This window comes from Danio rerio, chromosome 1 (assembly GCF_049306965.1).
Source record: "Danio rerio strain Tuebingen ecotype United States chromosome 1, GRCz12tu, whole genome shotgun sequence".
In the NCBI taxonomy this organism is placed as follows: Eukaryota; Metazoa; Chordata; class Actinopteri; order Cypriniformes; family Danionidae; genus Danio; species Danio rerio.
This window is the reverse complement of record NC_133176.1, coordinates 38,093,743-38,116,729: the sequence shown is the minus strand read 5'-3', so window position 1 is coordinate 38,116,729 and position 22,987 is coordinate 38,093,743. Positions and strand designations below refer to the sequence as shown.

General features: G+C 33.2%; 1 protein-coding gene and 2 long non-coding RNA genes across 6 annotated transcripts in view; 1 reads left to right on the top strand and 2 right to left on the bottom strand.

Moving 5' to 3' along the window:
• LOC141386116 (uncharacterized) overlaps window positions 1-16,904 on the top strand; it is a 207,664-nt gene extending 190,760 nt beyond the window's left edge. The window contains exon 4 of the long non-coding RNA XR_012407155.1: window positions 15,992-16,904. This is a non-coding gene — a long non-coding RNA (uncharacterized lncRNA). The remainder of the gene's footprint in view (window positions 1-15,991) is intronic.
• klf12a (Kruppel like factor 12a) overlaps window positions 10,077-22,987 on the bottom strand; it is a 55,288-nt gene continuing 42,377 nt past the window's right edge. For 2 of the 4 annotated variants that reach the window (XM_073949202.1, XM_073949203.1), the window contains 2 exons: window positions 16,471-16,628; window positions 10,077-11,750 (listed from right to left, as the gene is read on the bottom strand). In XM_073949202.1, the coding sequence (XP_073805303.1) occupies window positions 11,557-11,750; window positions 16,471-16,628 (352 nt within the window). In that variant the 3' untranslated portion in view covers window positions 10,077-11,556. 4 annotated transcript variants of the gene reach the window in all.
• Window positions 13,612-15,411, bottom strand: LOC137490023 (uncharacterized). The gene is made up of 3 exons (XR_011009369.2): window positions 15,314-15,411; window positions 14,670-14,717; window positions 13,612-13,999 (listed from the first exon to the last, which is right to left on the bottom strand). It is a non-coding gene; the product is annotated as an uncharacterized lncRNA (long non-coding RNA).

The following is a 22,987-nucleotide window of genomic DNA, read 5'->3' as shown; positions in this document are numbered from 1 at the left end:
TTTGACTGACATGACATAAGCAAATGATAATGTTATAAAACAGCAGACAATTGTATGAAAGCAATTGATGCATGTCCGAAAGTATTTGCAATTTGTTGGAAGGAATGAGAAACTGCTACTAGGATGTGCACAAATGACTAATTGTTTTGCGAAATGCATTACCTGTTGTGCAAATGTAAATAGTGTTGTGAGAAATGCACCAAAGTGACTGAGAAAAACTGTAAAATGGCTGTGCAAATAGTATAGTGTTGTGTTGACTCTTGAACATTTGCAGGAAGTGTCACCAAAATTTGACTTTTTTTTTTTTTTTGCAATGGAATGAGTAAATTTTCATACTGAAAACACGACAGTCATTGGACTATCGTGTTCATAAACAGTGGTGTCAAGCCTTTTCATCTTGATGATACTGACACTTTGATTGACATCAATACTTGCTTTTGAGGAATGAGCTCTCCATTTTGAGCAAGTGACACGCAGTGGCAGGTTCTCAACTAGGTTTTGCAGTTTGTACTAATTGTTTTGAGAAATGCATTAACTGTTGTGCAAATCTAAATAGTGTTGTGAGAAATGCACCAAAACCACTGAGAAAAACTATAAATATCACCGGCTAAAAATATCAAGGGCTCATGTAGTGTTCAGCCAAGTACTTTTTACACCAGCATATTTACTTGCAATTGAAGATTATTTTAGCAATGTAACAGTACTTGTTCATAAGTAGGAGTTTTCAGTACTTTTTTCAACTTACAGTAGACTGTTATGTTGGGGTTAGTTAAATAGGTTTATATGTTTATGTAAAGTGACTTGTCATTGCTAAGTAAATGTCTATGAAGGTTCAGTCGAAACAGCAGAGCAGATACGCTAGCAGAAATATAATGAATTCTAATAGCTAGCTGACATGCAGTTGAAAAGCTACCTAAAGTTAACAGATGGTCAAAAAAGGGACTAATGCTTCCAAAATGTTTATTAAAATGTTGTTTATTTATTTAAAAGAAATATTGGTCACACTTTACAATGCTAATTAATGTTAGTTAATGTATTTTAACATGAACTAAGAATGAATAATACTTTTACAGCATTTATTAATCATAGAAGAACATTTATTAATAAATTATTCAAATCCAATTCAAGCTAAATAACATTAGTAAACACAAACAATGAACAACTGTAGTTTAAGAAAATACTGTATTAAATGTATTGTTCATTGTTTGTTGATATTAGTAAATACATTACCATTAACTAATACAATCTTATTGTAAAGTGTAACCAGAATATTAACCAAAATACGTTTTTGGATGCCATAAATGTAACAAATGTGTAAATCGTTAACTTCAAACGGCATGGAATAACTGGCTAATCTGGAAAGGGCAGTGTGTTTGGTGGAGGCAAATGAGTCAACGAAGACAAAACACACACTCTTAGCAAAGCAGGCAGGGATCTGGGGCATCGTTCTGTACACTCTCAGAAAAAATAGTACAATGTTGTACCAAAGAAGGTACGAACCCTTGTCACTGGAACGATACCTTTTTATGGAACAGATTTGTACCATTGCAGTTTGTACCTTTTAAAGACATGATTTGTACCATGGAAAACCAAAATGTTCCTTTGGTTTTAAACCTGCAGATACAATATTGTATCTTCATCAAAGATACACATATGAAGGTACCACTACAGAGACAAGACACTTTGTACCTTAACATTGTCAAATGTGTTTATAAGAACTATTTAAATGCATTTTGCTTTATCCAAAATGTGTAAATAATAAAATATAAAAATAATAAAAATTATTTTTGTGTAGATGCACCTTTGCCGTTTACAATAAAGAATAAAAAATATTTAACATAAATCATCTATTTTTGCTTAACATTTTATTTTGTTCTCCAGTTTTCACACAATACCTTTGTAATCACTTAAAAGTTAATTAGTTGACTTAATTTAAAAAAAGAAATATAATTATGCAAAAGTATTGTAACGAGATTTGCACAAAGTTTGATTAGATTTACAATACTCTAACATACTGTCTGCATGAACACTTTGCACAGGCAGGACTTTTGCAAGCTCACGTGCGTAGTTGAAAGCAAACGCCAAAAGGTGCAGATATCAATAATGAATATATATTTATCAGAAAATTCTTACCGACGGTTTTATAAAACTGCCTTAAATGTTTAGTCTACAATACCTATAGTTTTGTTTTACCAGAACGTCCAACATCCAATAGAATGTTTATGAGTTTCTTTAAACATGTTTTAAAGGATGATTTATGTTTTAATTTGGAAATTATTCATAAAATCACGTTGCCTTTCCAGTCATATTTATTTTCATAGACATTGTAATAAAGATGCAGTTGTCCAACACTTATTATGAGAACAATAGTGTACCTTCATTTCAGTTGTACCATAAAAGGTACAGAACAGTATCATAAGTGGTCTTTTCTGTACCATATAAGGTACAACCTTTACGAAGGCACAAAATTGTTCCAATTATTATTAATGGAAAATTATTTGTACCACAGTGTACCTTTTTTCTGAGAGTGTAGACAAACACCTTCTGTCCTGGGCAAGTTCATAGGGATTCCCTCACTTCCGTGAGAATACTGATGACTCAATGAGGAAACTGGGGAAGAAAAAAAGACAAAAAAAAGAGAAGAAAACCCAGCTGTCCATCATCCTAACCAGACACAACGGCCTCCCTCATTTCCTCACCTTGTCGTGACCATTTGTGGATCATTACACTTGCGGTTTTCCAAAAATCTCTCCAGGTCCTAAAAAGGGTATATAACCATGGCTTCATCCAACAAATTTGACTTCTCAATCTCATTCCTGACACGAAGAGGAGTTACCAGATATTTACCAGAACTCCCCTCCCCGATGGTCAATTAGTTGTATTAGAAATGCAGTCTCAGAGCTGCCTGTAATGGGAGTAAATGGGAAATAAATGATTACGTGACTGCATTTGTTTAGCTGTTCGGCGGTTAACCGTCTCTGGAACATTATGTCACAGAATTCTGTTACTGGCCATAAATGGTTTCATCCTACATTTTACAGTGTGGTTTTTAGCCGTCATTTACAGGGTTTGCTGAATGCCATAGACAAAAATATATATATAGCCTATAGTTATTTTGTGACACAACAGTTAAGAATTCATTGTGTCATTTCATTGTGGCTCACTGTAAGGTATTGTACACATTTTCAACCTAGTTTATTGGGGAAATATGGCTATTTTACATTTTGGTGAATTAATGGGTACACAGTAATTTACATTGGTTTATTCTCATTCACAGTGCTTGCAAAATGTTAGTTTCTTACTAATTACAAGAGTCTTTTTACAATTGTATTCAGTACTGTAATCTTGATTACCAATTTTAAGTAAAGACTACTTTTGAATTATTTATTGGATTATTTTTTATTGTGAAATCTTGATTTTAACTTAGATTTAAATAGAATCATTGTTTTAAAAACATGACAAAACATTCTTTAAATAAATTAATTACATTCTATTATATTAACATTATGAAAAACATTATATATTTTTTGAAGTTTTCCAAAATTGGTTAATATTAATCAAATAATAATAAAAAAATCTAATTAAAATGAACGTTTGAACTCCCATTAAAAAACAAACAAACAAACAAACAAACAAACAAACAAACAAACAAACAAACAAACAAACAAAAAAGTTTGCCTGCATGACAATGTGATCATTAACCTGTAGTAATGAGTTAAATTATTCACTCACACTTTACAATAAGACTTCATTAGTTAATGTATTTACTAACATCGACTAATAATATTTGAACAATACATGTACAGTATTTATAGTTCCACATTTTACTAATGCATTATTGAAATCCAAATCCATTTCTGTTAAAGGGACCCAAAACAAATGTATTTTGAAGAATGCTCAAAACCTGTAAATATTGACTTCCATAGTAGGAAAAACAAATAGGCAGGCAAATAGCCAGCCTATTAAAAGGGGTGGTTCTTTTTTATTAAAAAGTGGGCCTTTTTGTAGTTATTCGCCTCAAATTATAAGGTTCAAATACTGCCTTTTAGTGACATTTTACAAACTAATTTGTGCTGGATTAGTTTGTCGGATGGCTATGATTACCACACCTTTTGATGCAACAAAAATACTTTCTACATTTTTGTCTAAGTGCTCATCAAGCCATTTCTTGTTGAAAAAATGTTTATTTAGAATTTTAGAAATATAAAAAAATTCTTAATTTTAAATGCTAATTTATTTTCATCCATCATAAAAAACAAACAAAAAAAATTGTCAATCTGTTTTAAACTTAAGTTTAAAACTCTCAGTTTTAAATTAAAAATGGTAGTCTATATTCAAATAACAAGCTGGCCAGCTCATTTCCTCAGAGTTTGTCCATTTAAATAATAAAAGTCTTTTTTCATGGGTTAATTTGTTGGTTATTCTACTTAGAGTCTTCTTGTATTGGTTATTATCACAATTTATGATGGCATACTGTCAAAAATGGGACAAATTATTTTATATAGGAGCCAAATTCTGTACTTTGTCAGAAGAGGGGTGGTTCTTTCAAGTTGTCACCTATTTAATCATTCATTTATTATTTATTTATAATAATTAAGACATAAAATGACAAAATAAAATATTATCAACAAGTAAAAATGTAAATGAAAACGTAAATAAAAAAGCTTAATTATTGACTGTCTTAGAGCTATCACTTTAAAATAACATATGCTGTACATCTCTCTATTTTTAGGCTAAAACACTGCTTTATTTATTTATTTATTTATTTATTTATTTATTTATTTATTTATTTATTTGTGCATGTAAGTATGCAAACTCCACACATAAACGCCAACTGAGCCGAGGTTCGAACCAGCGACCTTCTTGCTGTGAGGCGACAGCACTAAGTATATTTGTAATCTGATAATGTAATCCAGATTATACTGGGCAGAATGTTCAAATGACTGAAAACATACATATTCATATAAAGAAGCCACTACATTGCTAAAATGTGAAACAATTATGAATAGCATATTTTTAGCATATCAGACTATTGTGTTTAATTAGGATCTAAAGGCCTTTGACAGGACATAAAACTTCAGAATATGATATTACTTCAACTTCAAAAACATTCTTTGAGGCACCATGCAAACATTGCCAAACATTTACTCTCTCTCTCTCTCTCTCTCTCTCTCTCTCTCTCTCTCTCTCTCTAGATTAAACCTTCAAGTTGGTTCATGCAGCAGTATTGTGCGTAACAAAGCGTGACTCATAGGGTGGTTATAAAAAGCACACCTTTACAATTATCAGTTTAGCCTTTGAACCTCTGGGTGTAATTTTGCTGTAATGGCACCAGTATAATTGTGACTACAGCATGACAGAGACTTTGTGGAGTCTGGCAGCCTGCAGTACAAGTATACTGCAATCACTTTTTTTATTCGTTTGGCACTCTCCTGATGCCCTGCGGTCTGTTGTGAAACCTGTAGCTTTGCACCGCAGATTTGTACGGACATCTGATTCATGCTCAAACCTGCAACCGCTTCACTAAACCTCGTGCGTTTGGCTTCTGCTCGTCTTATTTGACTTTTTTTATGTGACTTAGGTAAAAGTGCTTTTTGATCACTGGTGCACAAGCTTTTGTAGTCATGACAATATCTTCAAAGGCTCTGAGCCGGAACTTGAGTTTTTAACCATTTTTTTTTCATGAGCCTAAATTTCATGCATGACAATCACTTTACAATTCAATTGTAGTAAAATCACCCTCACTCCCAAAGAACTGCCTACAATGTAATATTAGCATAGTACACTCACTGGCCACTTTATTAGGTACAGCTGTCCAACCATTGTTAACAAAAAAATTTTAATCAGCTAATCAAATGGCAGCAACTTAATGAATTTAGGCATGTAGACATGATCAAGACGATCTGCTGCAGTTCAAACCGAGCATCAGAATGGAGAAGAAAGGGGATTTAAGTGACTTTAAACGTGTCATGGTTGTTAGTGCCAGACGGGCTGGTCTGAGTATTTCAGAAACTGCTGATCTACTGGGATTTTCACGCACAACCATCCCTAGGGGTTTACATAGAATGGTCTGAAAAAGAGAACATGTCCAGTGAGTGGCAGTTCTGTTGGGGCAAATGCCTTGATGACGCCTGAGGTCAGAGGAGAATGGCCAGACTGAAACATTTTATGGCAAACTTCAAAAAATAAAGATTATTTATATTCAATTCTTTCTTTTTATTTTAAACCGACATATACCATTTGGTAAAGGATGATATTTTAGAAATTATGTGATGTGTTGAAAAAAAATGCATATTGAGTGTGTTAACTAGTGACATTAGGAGTTAGAAATGCAATCTAAACTTTTTTTTTTCTTGGTGGAGTTAAAGTGTTAGAGTGCAGGAAAATTGCAAAGGACAGGGTTATGTATGTGTGTGTGCAGTGCACGCATATTTATTTTATTTAAAATAAAATTTGGCTAATGTCTACTCTAAGTCTCGGTTGTTATTTCAGGTTATTCTGTGTATTCAGCCAACAATTTAGTATTTTTTCAGACCATTTGATTTTTTTATACTACTAATACATAGTTGAGTGAATAGACATGTAAAGTACATCAGAATATGATTTCTAACATTAAAAATAACAGATGTTTAATGGCATGAAATTCTTCTTAAATGTAAAAACCCAATTAAAACATGACATTGTGAGTCAATAAAAAGTAGGAAAAAATAAAGAGAAAGTAAGACAAGTGAGCAGAACTTGTGCCAACTAAAATAGGAACATCCTGCCTGTCCATTCTCTCTCTTTTTACCCTTACACATTCATGCTGAATCTCTCTCCCTCTCTGTGTTTTGAAGAGCGCTCAGCAGTTGTGTTATGACAGAGATTCTTTTGTTTGGATTATGAGGCAGAGGAAAGGGGAACAACAAGCCTCACTTCTGTTTTTACTGTCAGATAAACAATATTTTCATAAGGTGTTTCTCATCCTCTCAGATCAGAGGGAGATGACTGATTGAGACATGCAGGATCTATTTCCAACTAACACAAACACACTCAGTGTGTTCATTCGCTTCTCATCCATGTGGCTGTGGAAGTGTGACTCTGGCCTTTGATCACTTTAGCTTTTTGAAGCGGCAGTCATTTTGCTGGATTCATTGCGCATCCAGGTGCTGTTGCTCATTCATTTGTTTAAATTTGTAAGCATAAACTCTAAAAAAAAAAAAAATCATAAAAAGATATCCAATGCTCAGCATTTATAAGTACACCCATCACAAATCTATCTTTTAAATATTTTTAATAGGAAGCTACAATATTATATTTGTGCATATACATTAGATTAGTCAGTACTGAAGCCAATCCGAAGCTAATCTAACAAAATAACTTACGATATTATGACTATATATTATATGGATTATATGTTACAGAAAAATATTAAATACAAAATTTAAAAAAGGTAAAATCAAGAAGCAACAAAAATGGAAAATTCAATTGAATTATCTTTCAATATCAAAATTTGTTTGGTGACTAAAATATTTTTAATAAATATATCTGTTTAATAAATCTGTTTAAATGCACCAAAATACATTGCCTATATTCACTGAAAAATGGATACAAATATTCATTTTTAAAAATAGGGTGTCCTCAATTATGCTGAGCACTGTAGCAAATAAAATTATCTACTGGCAGAATGATGTTACTTTGTGTTATTTATATTCTGTAAATAATACCAATTTTTTATTTGTATTTACAAAATACACTATGAATGAATTTGCATGTACATGAAGTTACAAAGCAGGAAATCCAGCAGGAATGTCATTAATCATGCAGGTAAACCTGTGAAACTGATCTTAGATCAACATTAAAAGGTCATACCAACCACAGACAAATAAACGCAAAGGTATGTTCCTGAACAAAGATTACTACACACTGTTAACTATACTACTACATAATAAGACATTCTTTCTACAAATTCTGAAAAGGTATTTTTTGAAAAACACTGAAAAATACTTGTTTCTGCTGTTTGTCCAAATTACTTATTTAAAATGAGTGGAAACATTATTCTTTTCAGATTTCTTTTGGAACAACTTAATTGTTGCATGTTCAGTCAACTTAAATGTGATAAGCTAACTTAATCAGTTTGGAACCCAGCATTTTTTTACAGCGAATATTTCACTTTTTCAACAACAAGAATGTAGTCAATTTTAAGCTAAAATATTTTAATATTTTAAAATATTCTTTCATTCAAAAATAATTGTGTTAATCCATTGTTTATTTAAAATGTTTTTATATATTCTATTATATATTATTCGTGTTCGTGTGGGTTTTCTATGGGTGCTGGTTTAACCCACAATCTAAAAGACATGCAGTATAGGGGAATTGGATAAACTAAATTGGTCGTAGTGTATGTGTGTGTATGAAAGAGTGTGTATGGGTGTTTCTCAGTACTGGGTTGCAGCTGAAAAGGCATCGGCTGCATGTGTAAAACATATGCTCTAAGTTGGCGGCTCATTCTGCTGAATGAATTATATTTTATTATTTATATATATATATACATACACACACACACACACACACATGGTTGGCGGTTCATTCCGCTGTGGCAATCCGAGATTAATAAAGGGACTAAGCCAAAAAGAAAATGAATGATGACTGAAAACTAATCATTGAGGACATTTGCAAAAGGAGGACCGATTAGAAAAGTGTTCCATATGATGCAACCAGACACGCAGATAAAATCTAGAACATTTCTCAATCATTAAATACTTTGTGCCAATATCCAAATATGTGGAGGTCACGAAAAGGAAGACGCTCCCTGATTGAACCCACGCACCTGCGCAATCACCACAGAAACGAAAGGTGTTTCATCATTACTTAACGAACGCTGACAACACCCAAGGGGAAAGATGGCATTTGTTTTCATTTCGTTCGTCAAGAGTAGGGTAAAGGTGGGTTAAAGGTTAAACTGCGTGTCATGAACTGACCTCCGTAATGGTGTCCAGTTTAGGACTTAACAGCTGTTTGAATAGAGGATAGTGAGACTTTTTTTTTTTTTTTTTAACCCTGGTAAACTGCTGCACCCCTGTGGTGGGTTTTAAGAAGCACATTTTATATGTATTAAAACTGCACATATTATGTTTAATATGCAACAACTGCACTAAATAGGAATATTATATGATTACCAGAGAGTAAAACAATAGGGGAAGAGCAGTTGCAACACTTTTTGCATTTCATTCAGTTTCACAGAGAAAGCCAAACTTTTAATACAATAAAGCCACATCTATTTGACACCAACCCACATTGCTTTAATGTGTACATATGATAATGTACAGTATGCAGAAACCTCAACAGACAAAGTCAAACTTTGCAACTGACTCCGAGCAGGGGGACGATTGCAACATTCATTAAAATGTAATAATAAGAAAAATTCTAAAACATCAGGTTGGATTTTAGTTTTAGTTGTTGGTAAACAGATTAAATGTAAATTGGTTAAATTGTTAAATGTGTTAAGTTGGACATATAATTACACTAAAGGAACAAGCAACAACCAATTGCCAGGCTTAAAAAAAACTGAACAAAAATATTTTTTTCACTGAAAATCTACACTGAAACTTTACTAAAATACTTCTTTGAACTTTAAAATGAATTAATTGTTTTCAAAAATTACTTTTTTTTTTTTTTTTCAAATTAAATAACATAGTGAAACGGTGATAAAATTAAAAGTGTACATTGTTATTATGGCAAGCTCTTAAATGAATTCTGTAATTGGGGACAGTTGTGACATCCATCCATCCAAGTCTAAGCATTAAATCATATGCAACTAAGATTATTCAATAAACTCTGCTCTTCCTTTATCCTCATGACCGACCGTCATCTGCTTCTGCTTCTAAGTCAACTCTTATATTTAAGAGACTGTTGAATAAAAGGTTTGGGCATTGGCGAGTCTGCTCGCTGGCTTGTTGTCTGGATACCCAAAGAAACAGACATTATCTGACAGGATCTGGCATCCGGGGCAAGATCTTATTAATCTGGAGTGAAGAGTGTGATCTAACATCTTAACATGTCATAAATCATGTTTAAATTCACACAAGAGTCTTTTCTGAACATACAAATCGGTGCTTTTATTCATGCCTTTTTTTCTAACATATACTGTATTTATGTATAAATTCACAGTTAAATCCATATAAAACTGAAATGTTTACCATAACATCATTTACAGATACATCATTGTAAAAGAAAATAATAATAATAATAATAAAAGGACTGCCCATTTGACGATCATTTACACTCATGATTTTTAGTCATCAGGGTTCCCTGTAAAATACTATAGATTTTGGCATCACATATTAATGGACAGCGGGGTGCAAACTTGGAATACAGAACAAATATATGACATACAATACAAACAATACAAACAAACAAAATGATATACCACATGGTAGAGACTATAAAATATACAGACATCTGCTACACTAGTTTTGTGCACAAATGATGCAGGGAAAGTTTAAAATGTTACGTCGGTCTCCTCACATTCAGTTATACATAAAGAAACAAAAACAATTTCAAAATTCATAAGAAAGTGATAACTGGAGGAGCCCATGCAAAGCTGTGAACTTGCAGTAAATACTGTGATGTTTGTTTTATTGTCTTTTTGTGTGGGTTTTGATAATGTTGTAGGCCTATGTACTAAATTCTACACACTTACAGCCATGCCTTTATTACCCTGCAAACTATATTTTGTTTGTTTTTTGTTTTTCAAAGTGACTTTTACTTGCCAAACGCATAACCAAAGCTTGCACAGAAAATATTCAGGCTCCTCTGTGATGCTTTTTAAACGAGAAAAATAAGTACAACATGATTTCTAAATAGTTTTGAGAGTTGCCCTGCTGACAAATCCAGCTTAAACCAGCCTAGGCTGGTTGGCTGGTTGACCAGCCTGGTTTTAGAGGGGTTTTGGCCCTTTCCAGGCTGGTTTCCTGGGAAATGACCAGCCAAATCCAGCTAAAACCAGCTTTACCAGCCTGGTTTAAGCTGGATATAGCTGTTTTTGACTGGACTCCCAGCTTGACTAGGCTGGTCAAGCTGGTTTTAGCTGGTCATCTCCCAGCCTGACCAGCTAAGACCTGGCTGGAAACAAGCCTGGAAATGGCCAAAACCCCTCTAAAACCAGCCTGGTCGACCAGCTAAAAGCAGCCAACCAGCCTAGGATGGTTTAAGCTGGATTTTTCAGCAGGGTGTTAAAAGAAAAACCTTCAACTCCATTAGGCGTCCATGAGTAAACCTGAAGGAAACCTGTAGGCCTATATAAAACACATTTAACAGCACATGGCTTTTAATAGTTCATTATTAAAGACTCAAGGCTCCCACCTTCACGAATAAACCTCACCTAAAAGTGCAGAACAATAAACCGTATGAGGGAAAGGCAAATAAATGCTGATACATATCTATCCAATTCCATGAACTGACCATACCTTTCTCCTCATTATTGTTGTGCGGGGAATATTTCCAGAGCTTCTGCATGCGGCACTGGCAGAAAGAGACCCGCTCTTTCTGCTTGTTTTGTCCGTTGAGTGTGTTTTTTCACACTAGGCATGTTTGTGGAGCGTGTCTGCGGCGGTGGAGGGCAAGGTGGTCCGAGCGGGAGAAACTGCGGTCACAGTCGCTGCATTTGAACGGTTTGACGCCGGTGTGTTTGCGGTAATGTCGCGTCAGTTCGTCAGAGCGAGCGAACTTCCATGTGCAGTTATCCCACGTGCACTTATATGGCTTTTCACCTGCGAGATGGAGAAAACCAGTGACATGTCAATAAAAGAGACGTGTTGCGCGACCATTTATGACAAGCCCATACATCGTTTAATTTCTATTTTCATGCTATTAACAGTATTTTCCATTAAGTACAAGGGTGTTTCTGTAATTGCATGTACATTTGGTGTCCAAAAAGCCGTAATTTTCTTTCAGCTTAAAAAAATGTTTACATGTTTAATTATTTATAGAAATTTGTCACTTGTTAATATAGATAGCAAGATGTTAAATGCCATAACAACAATATTTTCTTTAAAAAAGTGTCTTATATTGGCAAAAATCATGATTTCTTATGTCTAAACTAGTGTCATTTTTCTATAATGTAGGCCTATCATTGTGAAATCAAAATATTTCGTTTTACTTTTATTTTGGTAATTTTTTACTTTTTTGTATTTATAAGTTTCAACTAGTTTTCCTAATTTTACAACATTATTTTTTTTATCAAAGTTTTATTCAACAAAAATGAGTCTGCAAATAAATTGTTACCCTACCATACCTTGCCTTTAAATTGGTGGAATTATCTCACACAACTATGTAAAAAAACACCCATTAGTGGCAATTACATCACTTTTTCTAGCTGATAAGATATTTTAAATAATAAAAAAATTACACAGTTATTTTTGGAAACTGTATATATGTATACACTGCCTGACAAAAGTCTTGTCGCCTATCCAAGTTTTAGGAACAACAAATAATTTGACTTCTAGTTGATTATTTGGTGGCTTATGTAAGGCTCTAGATTATGCTTATTTTAGCAAAATAAAATATGATCATGCTTTGATTTTTAATCATTTAATTAGGACAGTAAGGTCTGACTTTGCTTAGACAAAAGTCTTGTCACTTAACAGAAATATACATTAACAGAACCTCTGCAATGACTCAAATAACTTATTAACAAAGTCATCTGGAATGGCAAAAAAATAAAAAAAGCATTCCTGCAGAACTCCTTTAACAACATTTTTTGGATTCATCTTCAATGCCTCCTTGATCTTACCCCAGACATGCTTAATAATGTTCATGTCTGGTGACTGGGCTGGCCAATCCCGGACCACCTGGACTTTCTTTGCTTTCAGAAACTTTGATGTGGAGGCTGAAGTATGAGATGGAGCGTTTTCCTGCTAAGGAATTTGCCCTCTCCTGTGGTTTATAAAGTAATGGGCAGCACAAATGTCTCGATACCTCAGGCTGTTGATGTTGCCATCCACTCTGCAGTTCTCTCGCACGCCCCCATACTGAATGTAACCCCAAACTATAATTTTTCCTTTACCAAACTTGACTGATTTCTGTGAGAATCTTGGGTCCACGTGGGTTCCAATACAGGTCTTCTGCAGTATTTGTGAGGATTGGGATGCAGTTCAACAGATGACTTACACTGTAAAAAATGTTACCTAGATCTAACTTATAAAAAGTGAGGCAAGTGGTTGCATCGGACGTTTTAGGTTGATTCAACTTCCAGCCTTTTTTAAGTATTTTAAACACTAAAACATTGCTTAAAACAAATGCAATAAAATTAAGTTGAGCCAACTAATATTTCTAAAATTACTCAAATCAGATAAACTTACTTTTTTTGTTAAACTTAACTTACTTATACATTGCTATATGTTGACTGTACTTATTTTAATTAAGTATTATGAACTTAATTATCTAAATAAAATTAACCATGCATATTTGATTTAAAATTAATTCAATTAACTTCTGGCTGTAACCTTAGAAAATAAATCTTCGTTTCTATATTGTAAGCACAATATACACTAGGAAAAACAGATAAACAGACTTTCCTGTCAATAACAATTAAATAAGAATGGGAAGATGGATTAAAGACCATAACATGTATTCAATATCAATCAATGTTCCTTTTAATAGTGACTACAAAATAGGCCATTAATGTGGCTACACATACACAATACATAAATAAAAACATTAATAATACCAGATCCTATTGAGAAATCATCTAAGGCAACTCAGTGAGGAGATTTGCATATTTTGATGAAGATTTAGGATGCATAATGTCCAGCCCCACAAAGAGTCTCTGATATATCTCAAATGTATACAGTTTTGATGGATACTTGAAGTCGAGGACATCGATAAGTCCAAACAGGAGCCATCATGCATTTGACAGGTTTGGCAAACCTCTGACAGTCCTATGATAATCCAAACTGTGTTGGGCTGATGGCAAATTTTTCTTGTGGGCAGCTGCATGCACCTCTGATTCCTCACAACTCTATTGGTAGAGACAAAAAGAAAAAGGAGTTTAGGTGGTTGATACCAAACAACATTAAATAGCTAAATACTGAATAGGAAATAACTACAAGTGAAGTTACAAAAGTGCAGTGAGAATGATGCATGGATGAAACACCTTAGTTTATCAGTTAAAAATTACCTTAGTAAGTTACCTTTAGTAAGTTTGGCAACTTATAAAGCATAAGAATGTGCATGCAATTTAGATATTAAAACTGTTTGAAAATGGCTATATGAAAATTATAGAATACAAATTCTATAATTAAATCGTCATCTTCATTTTGCACCAAACTTTGCACGTCATAATACAAATTCTATTAAATAAATAAATAAATACATTGCCATTTTACACATTACATTAAGGTTTACATTAATTTTTTGCTAAAGCTACATTTAATTGACTTTTTCTATAAATTTAATGTGACTGGCAAATGACAGTTCAGTGATTTAGTGTTATCAGTTAGCTTTATTGAAAGACTGACAGATAATAAGAAACTGCATTAGGATATTTTTTTTTTTACTGTTTTTACTGTTGCACACATAAAAAAATTCTATGGTTAATTCTATGGAGCCCACTATTGTTTGCAATTTTACCAATGTTTTACTTACCTGCAAACAATTATAGCTGTAATTGTATCTAATGTTTTTCTTACCTGGATGTGAAGTTTGAAGATCCACAGGTAACAAAATCACTTTGGTATCTAAAGACCAAGAACATGCATTTTAGAATGAGGTGCATACAGTTTAAATGGTTCTGTAAACATCAGTAAATGTAATTTAAGTTAAAATAAATTGTAAATCTGTAATTTATTCACTATGCAGCATTAAAAAAAACTTATGGAATAAATCTCTAAAACACAAACTTTAAGTTGTACTTTCTCTTACGTTAAACACAAACTACTTAACTGTTGCATATGTTTCTGCATTTAATATCCATCCTCAATGTGCTGCTATAACTTAGGTGAGCTAACTTTAGCTAAGTTAGCGCTAACAAACTGAACCCCCACAGCCCGACCGCCCACCAGTGACCTTGTTAATCGGTTCTGTAACGTTAGTTATACCTACTATTTGTTTTAAAACTACTTTCACTATTTTTCTCAATAATATCACTTTTAATCGTTAGCATAAACTAGCGTTGGTTAGCGTTAGCCAACTTAGCTTTCCATGTGAGAGCAGTCTAACTGTTAACATACCTAAGGCTACAGTACAATTTACAAAGCTAAAACCTCTCCTGCCTAGCGAAGACAGCAGTTTTGCATGACTTTACAATTATCATTCGGCTACATTTGCAACTTACCGTGTTAATCAGATCCGCTGCTGGGAGCAGTTAATGTCGACCATTGCAGAAGCTGCGTCTGCCTGCTAAATCCCGGGCAATGAAAAAGGAGTCACGCCAAACTATTAAAATCACGTTTTATGAACACCTGCCCACATCGACAGCTGCTCTAATAAATTGTCTGTGTCAACTCACTTTTATAACATTTATTCTACACAATAACCACGTAAAAAAATCTACTCAAATAAATTGCATTAGTTTTATTCAAAATATACAGTTATATAAAAACTGATATATTTTAAGTAAAGAGGAAGCAAATTTTATTTTTTTGGTATAAAACAAATAAAATTAACTAGATTGCAATTATTTAAAGTAGATAGAACCAACTTTGTGAGTGTTGCACTTTTTACAGTGTATCAGAAAAATTGATAAATCATCTGTCAATCTAGTTGATCAATTTCCAAATGATAAACTAGATTGATCATGTTATTATTTGTTGCTCTTACAACTGGGATCGACGACAATACTTCTGTCAAGTATATATATATATACTTAGTATATATATATATATAAGTAGTAAACAATTCTGTTACAGTATGTGAATTGACAGTCATGTATGTGTGAGTTAAAGAGAACTTGTGTTTCTCTCTTTTTGTGTATCCACAGGTGAAATGTCATCTTGCTTGAAAGTGTTGAAAGGTAAGGACTGTTTTTCTAATAGAAAAAAAAAATCTTGCAATGATTTATTTTTATTTCTAGAAATTATCCGATTTGTCTGTAACAAAGTTGACTAACAATACTATGAAGAAATCTGTTTTCCCTAAAAGTAAAGAAGGGTGTTTGGCTAGCACCAACTTATTAAACTGAATATGCTTTTAATAATATAATGGACATAATTGTTGTTTATAAAGAGTTTTTCCTTAATTTTTTAAATGCCAAATATACCTGCAATTATAAAATCACCCACAAGAACTTATACATTAGCTACAGTAGCTACTAGTGCTTATTCTTTAGGTCTTGTATATTATATAGGCAACTAGTACTCATTTATCTGACTTATTTACAAAGTATCTAAAAAGTAACATGGAAATTGATATGTATTACTGACTAAATGGCTTCCCTTAGAATGATTAGAAGGATTAGAATGTATATAATGAAGTAATTGTACTCTGGCTTACCTGTGTGTGTGCGTCTGTGGGCTTTAAGGTGAGAGCTTTTGGTGTAAACCTTATTGCAGCCCTCAAACTCACACCTGTGAATGCGTCTCCTCTTTGAGTCTGGTGATTCTGAAGGCCTGGGCCTCCGCAGACTCTCAATACTGAACGGCAACAGGGAACTGCAATTAGAGCACATGATTTCCATTATTAAAAGCAACTAGACCATATAAAGCTTATTGCTTATGAATACATACATTCATAAGGCCTCTAAACTATCAACTAAGAAACTATAAGCTATCTATCAACATATCAACAAACTTTCAAAAATTATGAAAAAGCATGTTGTGCACATATGCTTTGATCCCAATAATTAAACACAGGCCTACAAGCCTGAATCGAAAGCTTTGGTCTTACAGATAACAATTTAAAAACCAGCATCAAAACAGTATACTGTAAACTGATATGAATATGAATGAATACCCTATTTTTATTAAATAAAAATGGAACAATGTTAATGTGTAAACATCTTGCTATAACAATAGTATTTCATTCAGAAATACTATTCAAATAATTTTAAAATATTCTTTTATCAAATAAAATAACGTTTCCCTCAAATATAATTTTTCTTATCCTACTGTATGAAAAGGTGTGTGAACTAAATCACACTGAACGTATACTACTTCATATAGCCACAAGGTGGAGCTATTACACTAATCACACTAAACGTATACTACTTTATATAGCCACAAAATGAAGCTATTACATTCTCAGAAATAAAGGTACGCGAGCTGTCACTGGGGTGATGTCTTTTCGAAAGGTACAAATTTGTACTTAAAAGGTCCGTAATAATACCTCAAGGGTACATATTAGTATCTAAAAAGAACAAAAGTGTTCCTCTTAAAATTTTAGGTACTAATATACACTATTGAGGTACCAATATGGACCCTTTAGGTACAAATGTGTACCTGTTAAAAAGGTACTACCCCAGTGACAGCTCACGTACCTTTATTTCTGAGAGTGTATACAATTCATAGAATCAAAGAACTGCCTATAAAAGTCATCATACAAAGGTCTACACAAGAAAATAGCTTCTTTTGTTTTCAATGTTTAATTATTTCTTCTTTTCCAGCTAATAATTATCAGTTATAGCAATTCTTAGTTGGATTTCCCTGAAAAGTTTGAGAGTGTAAAGGGATAGTTCACCCAAAAATTAAAACGCTGTCATCATTAACCCACACTTAAAACATATTTGACTTTCTTCTATCAAACACAAAAGAAGATATTTTGAAAATAACTAGATACCCAAGTAACTATAGACATATATGTAGGGGTGGATTTAGTGATTTGGGAGCCCATGCACCCTTTGTTGTTTTATAATTGTTTTATTTATTTATATATTTTGCAGGGTTTTTTGTATATTACTGAATCTCCTTTTTCATGTTTTATCTGAATGAAATCTCACATTTGAAATTATTTGTTTTCTTAAAATAAATTCACAACAACAACAAAAATACATTTAAAATAAAAAATTGTTTTTAAAACTGAATCTTTACCTGACTTGACTGTGGAATGCTCCATGATGATGGGTGCAAGACAAATATAAATATCTATACCTAAAACCTTTACACAGATGCAGGTAGAATTATAAGTGTTTTGAAATATGTTTTTGTATATTACACTTTGCCAGCTGCAGGTACAACCTGTGTTAAATAAATGCTATCTTTAGCCAAAAATGTCCTCCCTGTCATTGTCCACCCTGTCACAAATTCTCCTTGACAGGGTGGACATATGCATTCTTATTGACACTTTATTTATTTATTTTATTAATAATTTATTGTTAATTAGCTAATGTTTTTATGTTACAACACTTATACACACACGCACGCACACACACACACACACACACACACACACACACACACACACACAGACTACACCAGTATATTCAGGAGGATGTCCTTTTAAGGTCTGTATAATGGAACTCATTGACTGTTTAAAATAAAAACTTACAGTCCTAAGCATTTGTACATTTATGTGAACATCTGTAATCTAATTATTTACATTATTCTGACCCCCCCCCCCCCCCCCCAAAAAAAAAATTCTTTATTTTCCCATTAATTATCATATTGATAAAAACTAATTGATAACAGAAGAGCAGGCATAGTGGCTCAGTGGTTTAAAGTAGTTGGTGAAAACAGAAGTTGAATTCTTGAAAACTTTTACAACCCTTTTAAATTAACCCTTTAATATTTCTTGTACCTGTTGTTTTTCAAATGTTCCTCCATATTTAGTTCGCTAAATAAAGCCAATGTCCACTCTGTCATCTTGTTTTTCACCATCATGTTCAACTTTTATGAAAATAAACAAATTACTTTTAACCTCACCAAAACATCTTGTGTGATTTCTTAACCAATACGGGCCAGTTCATATTGTTTGAAAGCTTGACAAACTATTATAGATATTTTGAAAAGAATGTGCAACGATTGCAAATTTTATGGGGAAATACATGTTTTTCCATTATTTCATTGTTATAAATAGGCTTTTTCCATAATCTAAAACAAGGGTCACCAATTTCACCAGTTTAGGACCAGTGTCCCTGCAGGGTTTAACTTGCCTCAACACACCTGCCTGGATGTTTCAAGTATAACTAGCAAGACCTTGATTTGTTCAGGTGTGTTTGATTAGGGTTGGAGCTAAAATCTGCAGGACACCAACCTTCCAGGAACAAGTTTGGTGACCACTGATCTAAAAAGTTGGGTCTGTAAAGGGACACATTACCTTTCTGAAAATATACTTTTTTATAATCAGACTGCAATGAGAATATATTTATACTACTTTAAATTTGTCTATGATATGGTTGACACAATTGTTGATTATTTGTAAAAAGCGCAGGAGCTTGACCAACATTAATTTCTTAAAGCCTTAGGCCTAATTATTACAACAACTATGGGGTTAAAATTGAAAATCTCAAACTTTTTAATGAAGATTTTGATGTCTTTAAGGCACTTTATAGTGATAACGACCCCCCAACACAATACAGAATAGAAACAATGGCTTAACCAATAGAGTTTAGATACTTATAAAACCAACATGCAGCAGATTGAGCAAGAGTTTGTCAAATCTGTTCCACGTGGTGGCGCTAATGGTGCAGAAATTATAGCCTATTTTACAAAGCTACGTTGACATTATTTCTCATTAAAGATTTGAAAAGAGCACCAGGGGTTGATTGAGGTAAAATGATCCTTAAGACCTCACTGAAATCTGGCTTTATAAAATGTTATCTTAAATTGGATAAAGGAAGGCCTACTTTGCAGAGGAATTCTTTTCTGAGTGGCAGGTATTTTCACCCCCCACAGAGACACTTCCTGTTTCTTTTGGGTAGCAGGAATGAGGGGGGTAAATATGTGTGTGTACGTACATGTTCATGTGCAGTCAGAAGGGGGGGGGTCATTCATGGGCACCTGTAGCTTTTGGCTCAATGTCTTTTGGGGGCCCAAAGAGGAAAAAAAAGAAAGAAAACATCCTAGATATCTTCTCCTTCCTTTAACAATATCTACATTTTTAAAAACACATCACTATTTTCCACATTCCATCATGTGCAGCTTGGAATTTTTTCGTCCGAGGTCAGAGGAACACCATTTATATTGTGTTTTAAGGTATGAATCAATGCTAGACTAGACTGTTGTCAACAAGAAAGAGGCAGAGAGGGAAACTGCAGCTGCCATCAGACTAAACTCAGCACAGTCATTTATGTTCCGTCTTTTGTTTGTATGTTTCCCAATGGAGAAAACCAGAGGGGCTTTCCAATGGTGGGGACGTGCAGTCCAGCATCGCTGTCTGATGATCAGTTTTATCAGCTGAATACAATAACAAAGGTAAGAATAAAGTCCATTCATTATTCGCTAGCTGATCACAGGTCAGAGGATACATAAACCTGCATGAGTCCTGCACCTGTGTCCACAACACATTCAACCTGAAGCACACACTCCCATGGAGACCGAGAGCACTTCCTGAACATCAACTAGTTTAACAAGGTCGTGCGTTTGGCTTTTCAGGAAACGCACGTACTGGCAAAATGCTTTTCCTGAATACGCTGTAAATCTCTTTGAATAGGCATTTGCCAAATGCAAGAATGTAAACATGTCTATATTAGGATGTACTATAAATGTTTATGCAAATCTTTAAATCTATTCGTAAGTGTTAATTACTTTTTAAATTGCAAATTTGTGTTAAAACTTGCAAACCTAAAAAATGTGGAAGGATCAATGAAACCCCTAGACTGAAAGTTAAGGACCTCTGTTGAACATAACAGTTTGAATAGTTTTTTAATCACAGAAGTCAGTGGTTGCCATAATTTGTACCAAGATTCTTTAACATATCTACTGTTGTCTTCAAATATAAAAAAAAAAGAAACTCAAAAAAGTTTGGGAACAATATGAGGGTGAGTAAATGGTGATTAAATTATTATTTAAGTCAATAATTTTTTCAAAAAGCTCTGAAAAAATCTGATAATAATAATGACAATAATAATCATGATAATAATAATAGCAAAGCAGTGGCGCAGTAGGTAGTGCTGTCGCCTCACAGCAAGAAGGTCGCTGGGTCGCTGGTTCGAGCCTCGGCTCAGTTGGCGTTTCTGTGTGGAGTCTGTCTGTGGGTGCTCCGGTTTCCCCCACAGTCGAAAGACATGCGGTACAGGTAATTTAGGTAGGCTAAATTGTCCGTAGTGTATGTGTGTGTGTGTGTGTGTGTGTGTGTGGATGTTTCCCAGAGATGGGATGCGGCTGGAAGGGCATTCGCTGTGTAAAAACTTGCTGGATAAGTTGGCGGTTCATTCCGCTGTGCCGACCCTGGATTAATAAAGGGACTAAGCCGACAAGAAAATGAATTAATGAATTAATAATAATCATAATAATAATAATAATAATAATACACTGTAAAACCTAACAGTAAAAATCACTAAACAAAATAAGTTAGTTTTATAACTTATAATAAAAAAGAGTTACTTTGACTTAATAAAAAAGAGTAACTCATAAACTGATTATATTAAGCATAACTCAAACTAATTAAGTTATGAATGAATTAATTCTGTTTTTTTGTGTTGTAATTTAACTTTAATGCTACAAGCAATATCAAAATATTTGAGTAGCTATAGTTGTTTATAGTTGTAACAGTTCATTTTGTTTGAATTCACTCTATTAACTGAAATCCTATAACTGATAACTGAACTTTGTTTATGTCAATAACTGAAATGTTTAATATTCTAAATATTTGATCCTATAAACATGAATAATCTGTACATAACTCTCTCTCTCTCTCTCTCTCTCTCTCTCTCTCTCTCTCTCTCTCTCTCTCTCTCTCTCTCTCTCTCTCTCTATATATATATATATATATATATATATATATATATATATATATATATAAACTTTACAGTACTCAAATCATTTGGTTTCATAACTTGAATGGTTTGTCGCAATCGGTTTGCTCAAACAGTTTGAGTTAACTTATCAGGTTTTACAGTGTAATAATAATAATAATAATATGAATTGAGTCTTTTTTATTAAAAGTTTTGTGTCAAATTTTATATTCACTGCAAATAAGCAGCATAAACAACTACTACATGTATCACTGAGTTCTTATTGAATAAAGAACCAACAGATCAAGTCACTCGCTCACACTCCTTTCTCTAATGAATACCTGTGTCTTTTCCAGACACAATTAGACAGCATTACCTACTGCTTGCCAATTTGCAGCCATAATGAGGTGACTTTTCTTATAAATAAGAAAATGTATGTTGCTTTGCTAGGTTTTAAACAACTAACCGTAGAATGTGTAAAGGGGGTCACAAAAACCTTTGTTTTAAGATATTTTACCTTGTGTACTATTACCTACACTCTAATTTTGCAGAATTGTTTCAACTTAAATTTGGGTCAAATATTGACAAACCCAAATTATTTTACATCAAAATTCTAAATCCAACAGCTGATTTTGTCCATATTTGACCAAGCATATTTATAGACTCATATTAACCCTTATTTATGTCACATGGGATAAAAGCAGTCAACATTTAAAAAGGATCAAAACCTTTTATCAAAGTTTTCCTTAAACTATTAAACAACACCAATTCTTGATATAGGCCAATTCTGCTTTTTTTCAATTGTACTTTAAATGCTGACTACTGTATATGTATTTACTATGGACTTAAAGGGACATTTTACTCCAAAATCTATTAAAATCATTTACTCATCACTTTTTCCAAATACAATTGAGTTTCTTTCTTCTATTAAACATAAAGAAAAAAAAAGAAAAAAAAAGAAAAACTGACATCCATAGACATTTATTAAAGTTTAGAACCCATTGAGTGTGAGTAAACTATCCCTTAACACTATATTTTTGTAGTTCTCTGTTGTAAAAAGATCCGCCTATCAGGTCACTCAAGCAAACTGGTCACATTTATACGTGGCTAAAATCTATGGGAAACTATGGGCATTCTCTTCATTGGCATCTAAATTGTGGAACTCTTCACCCTCTGATATTC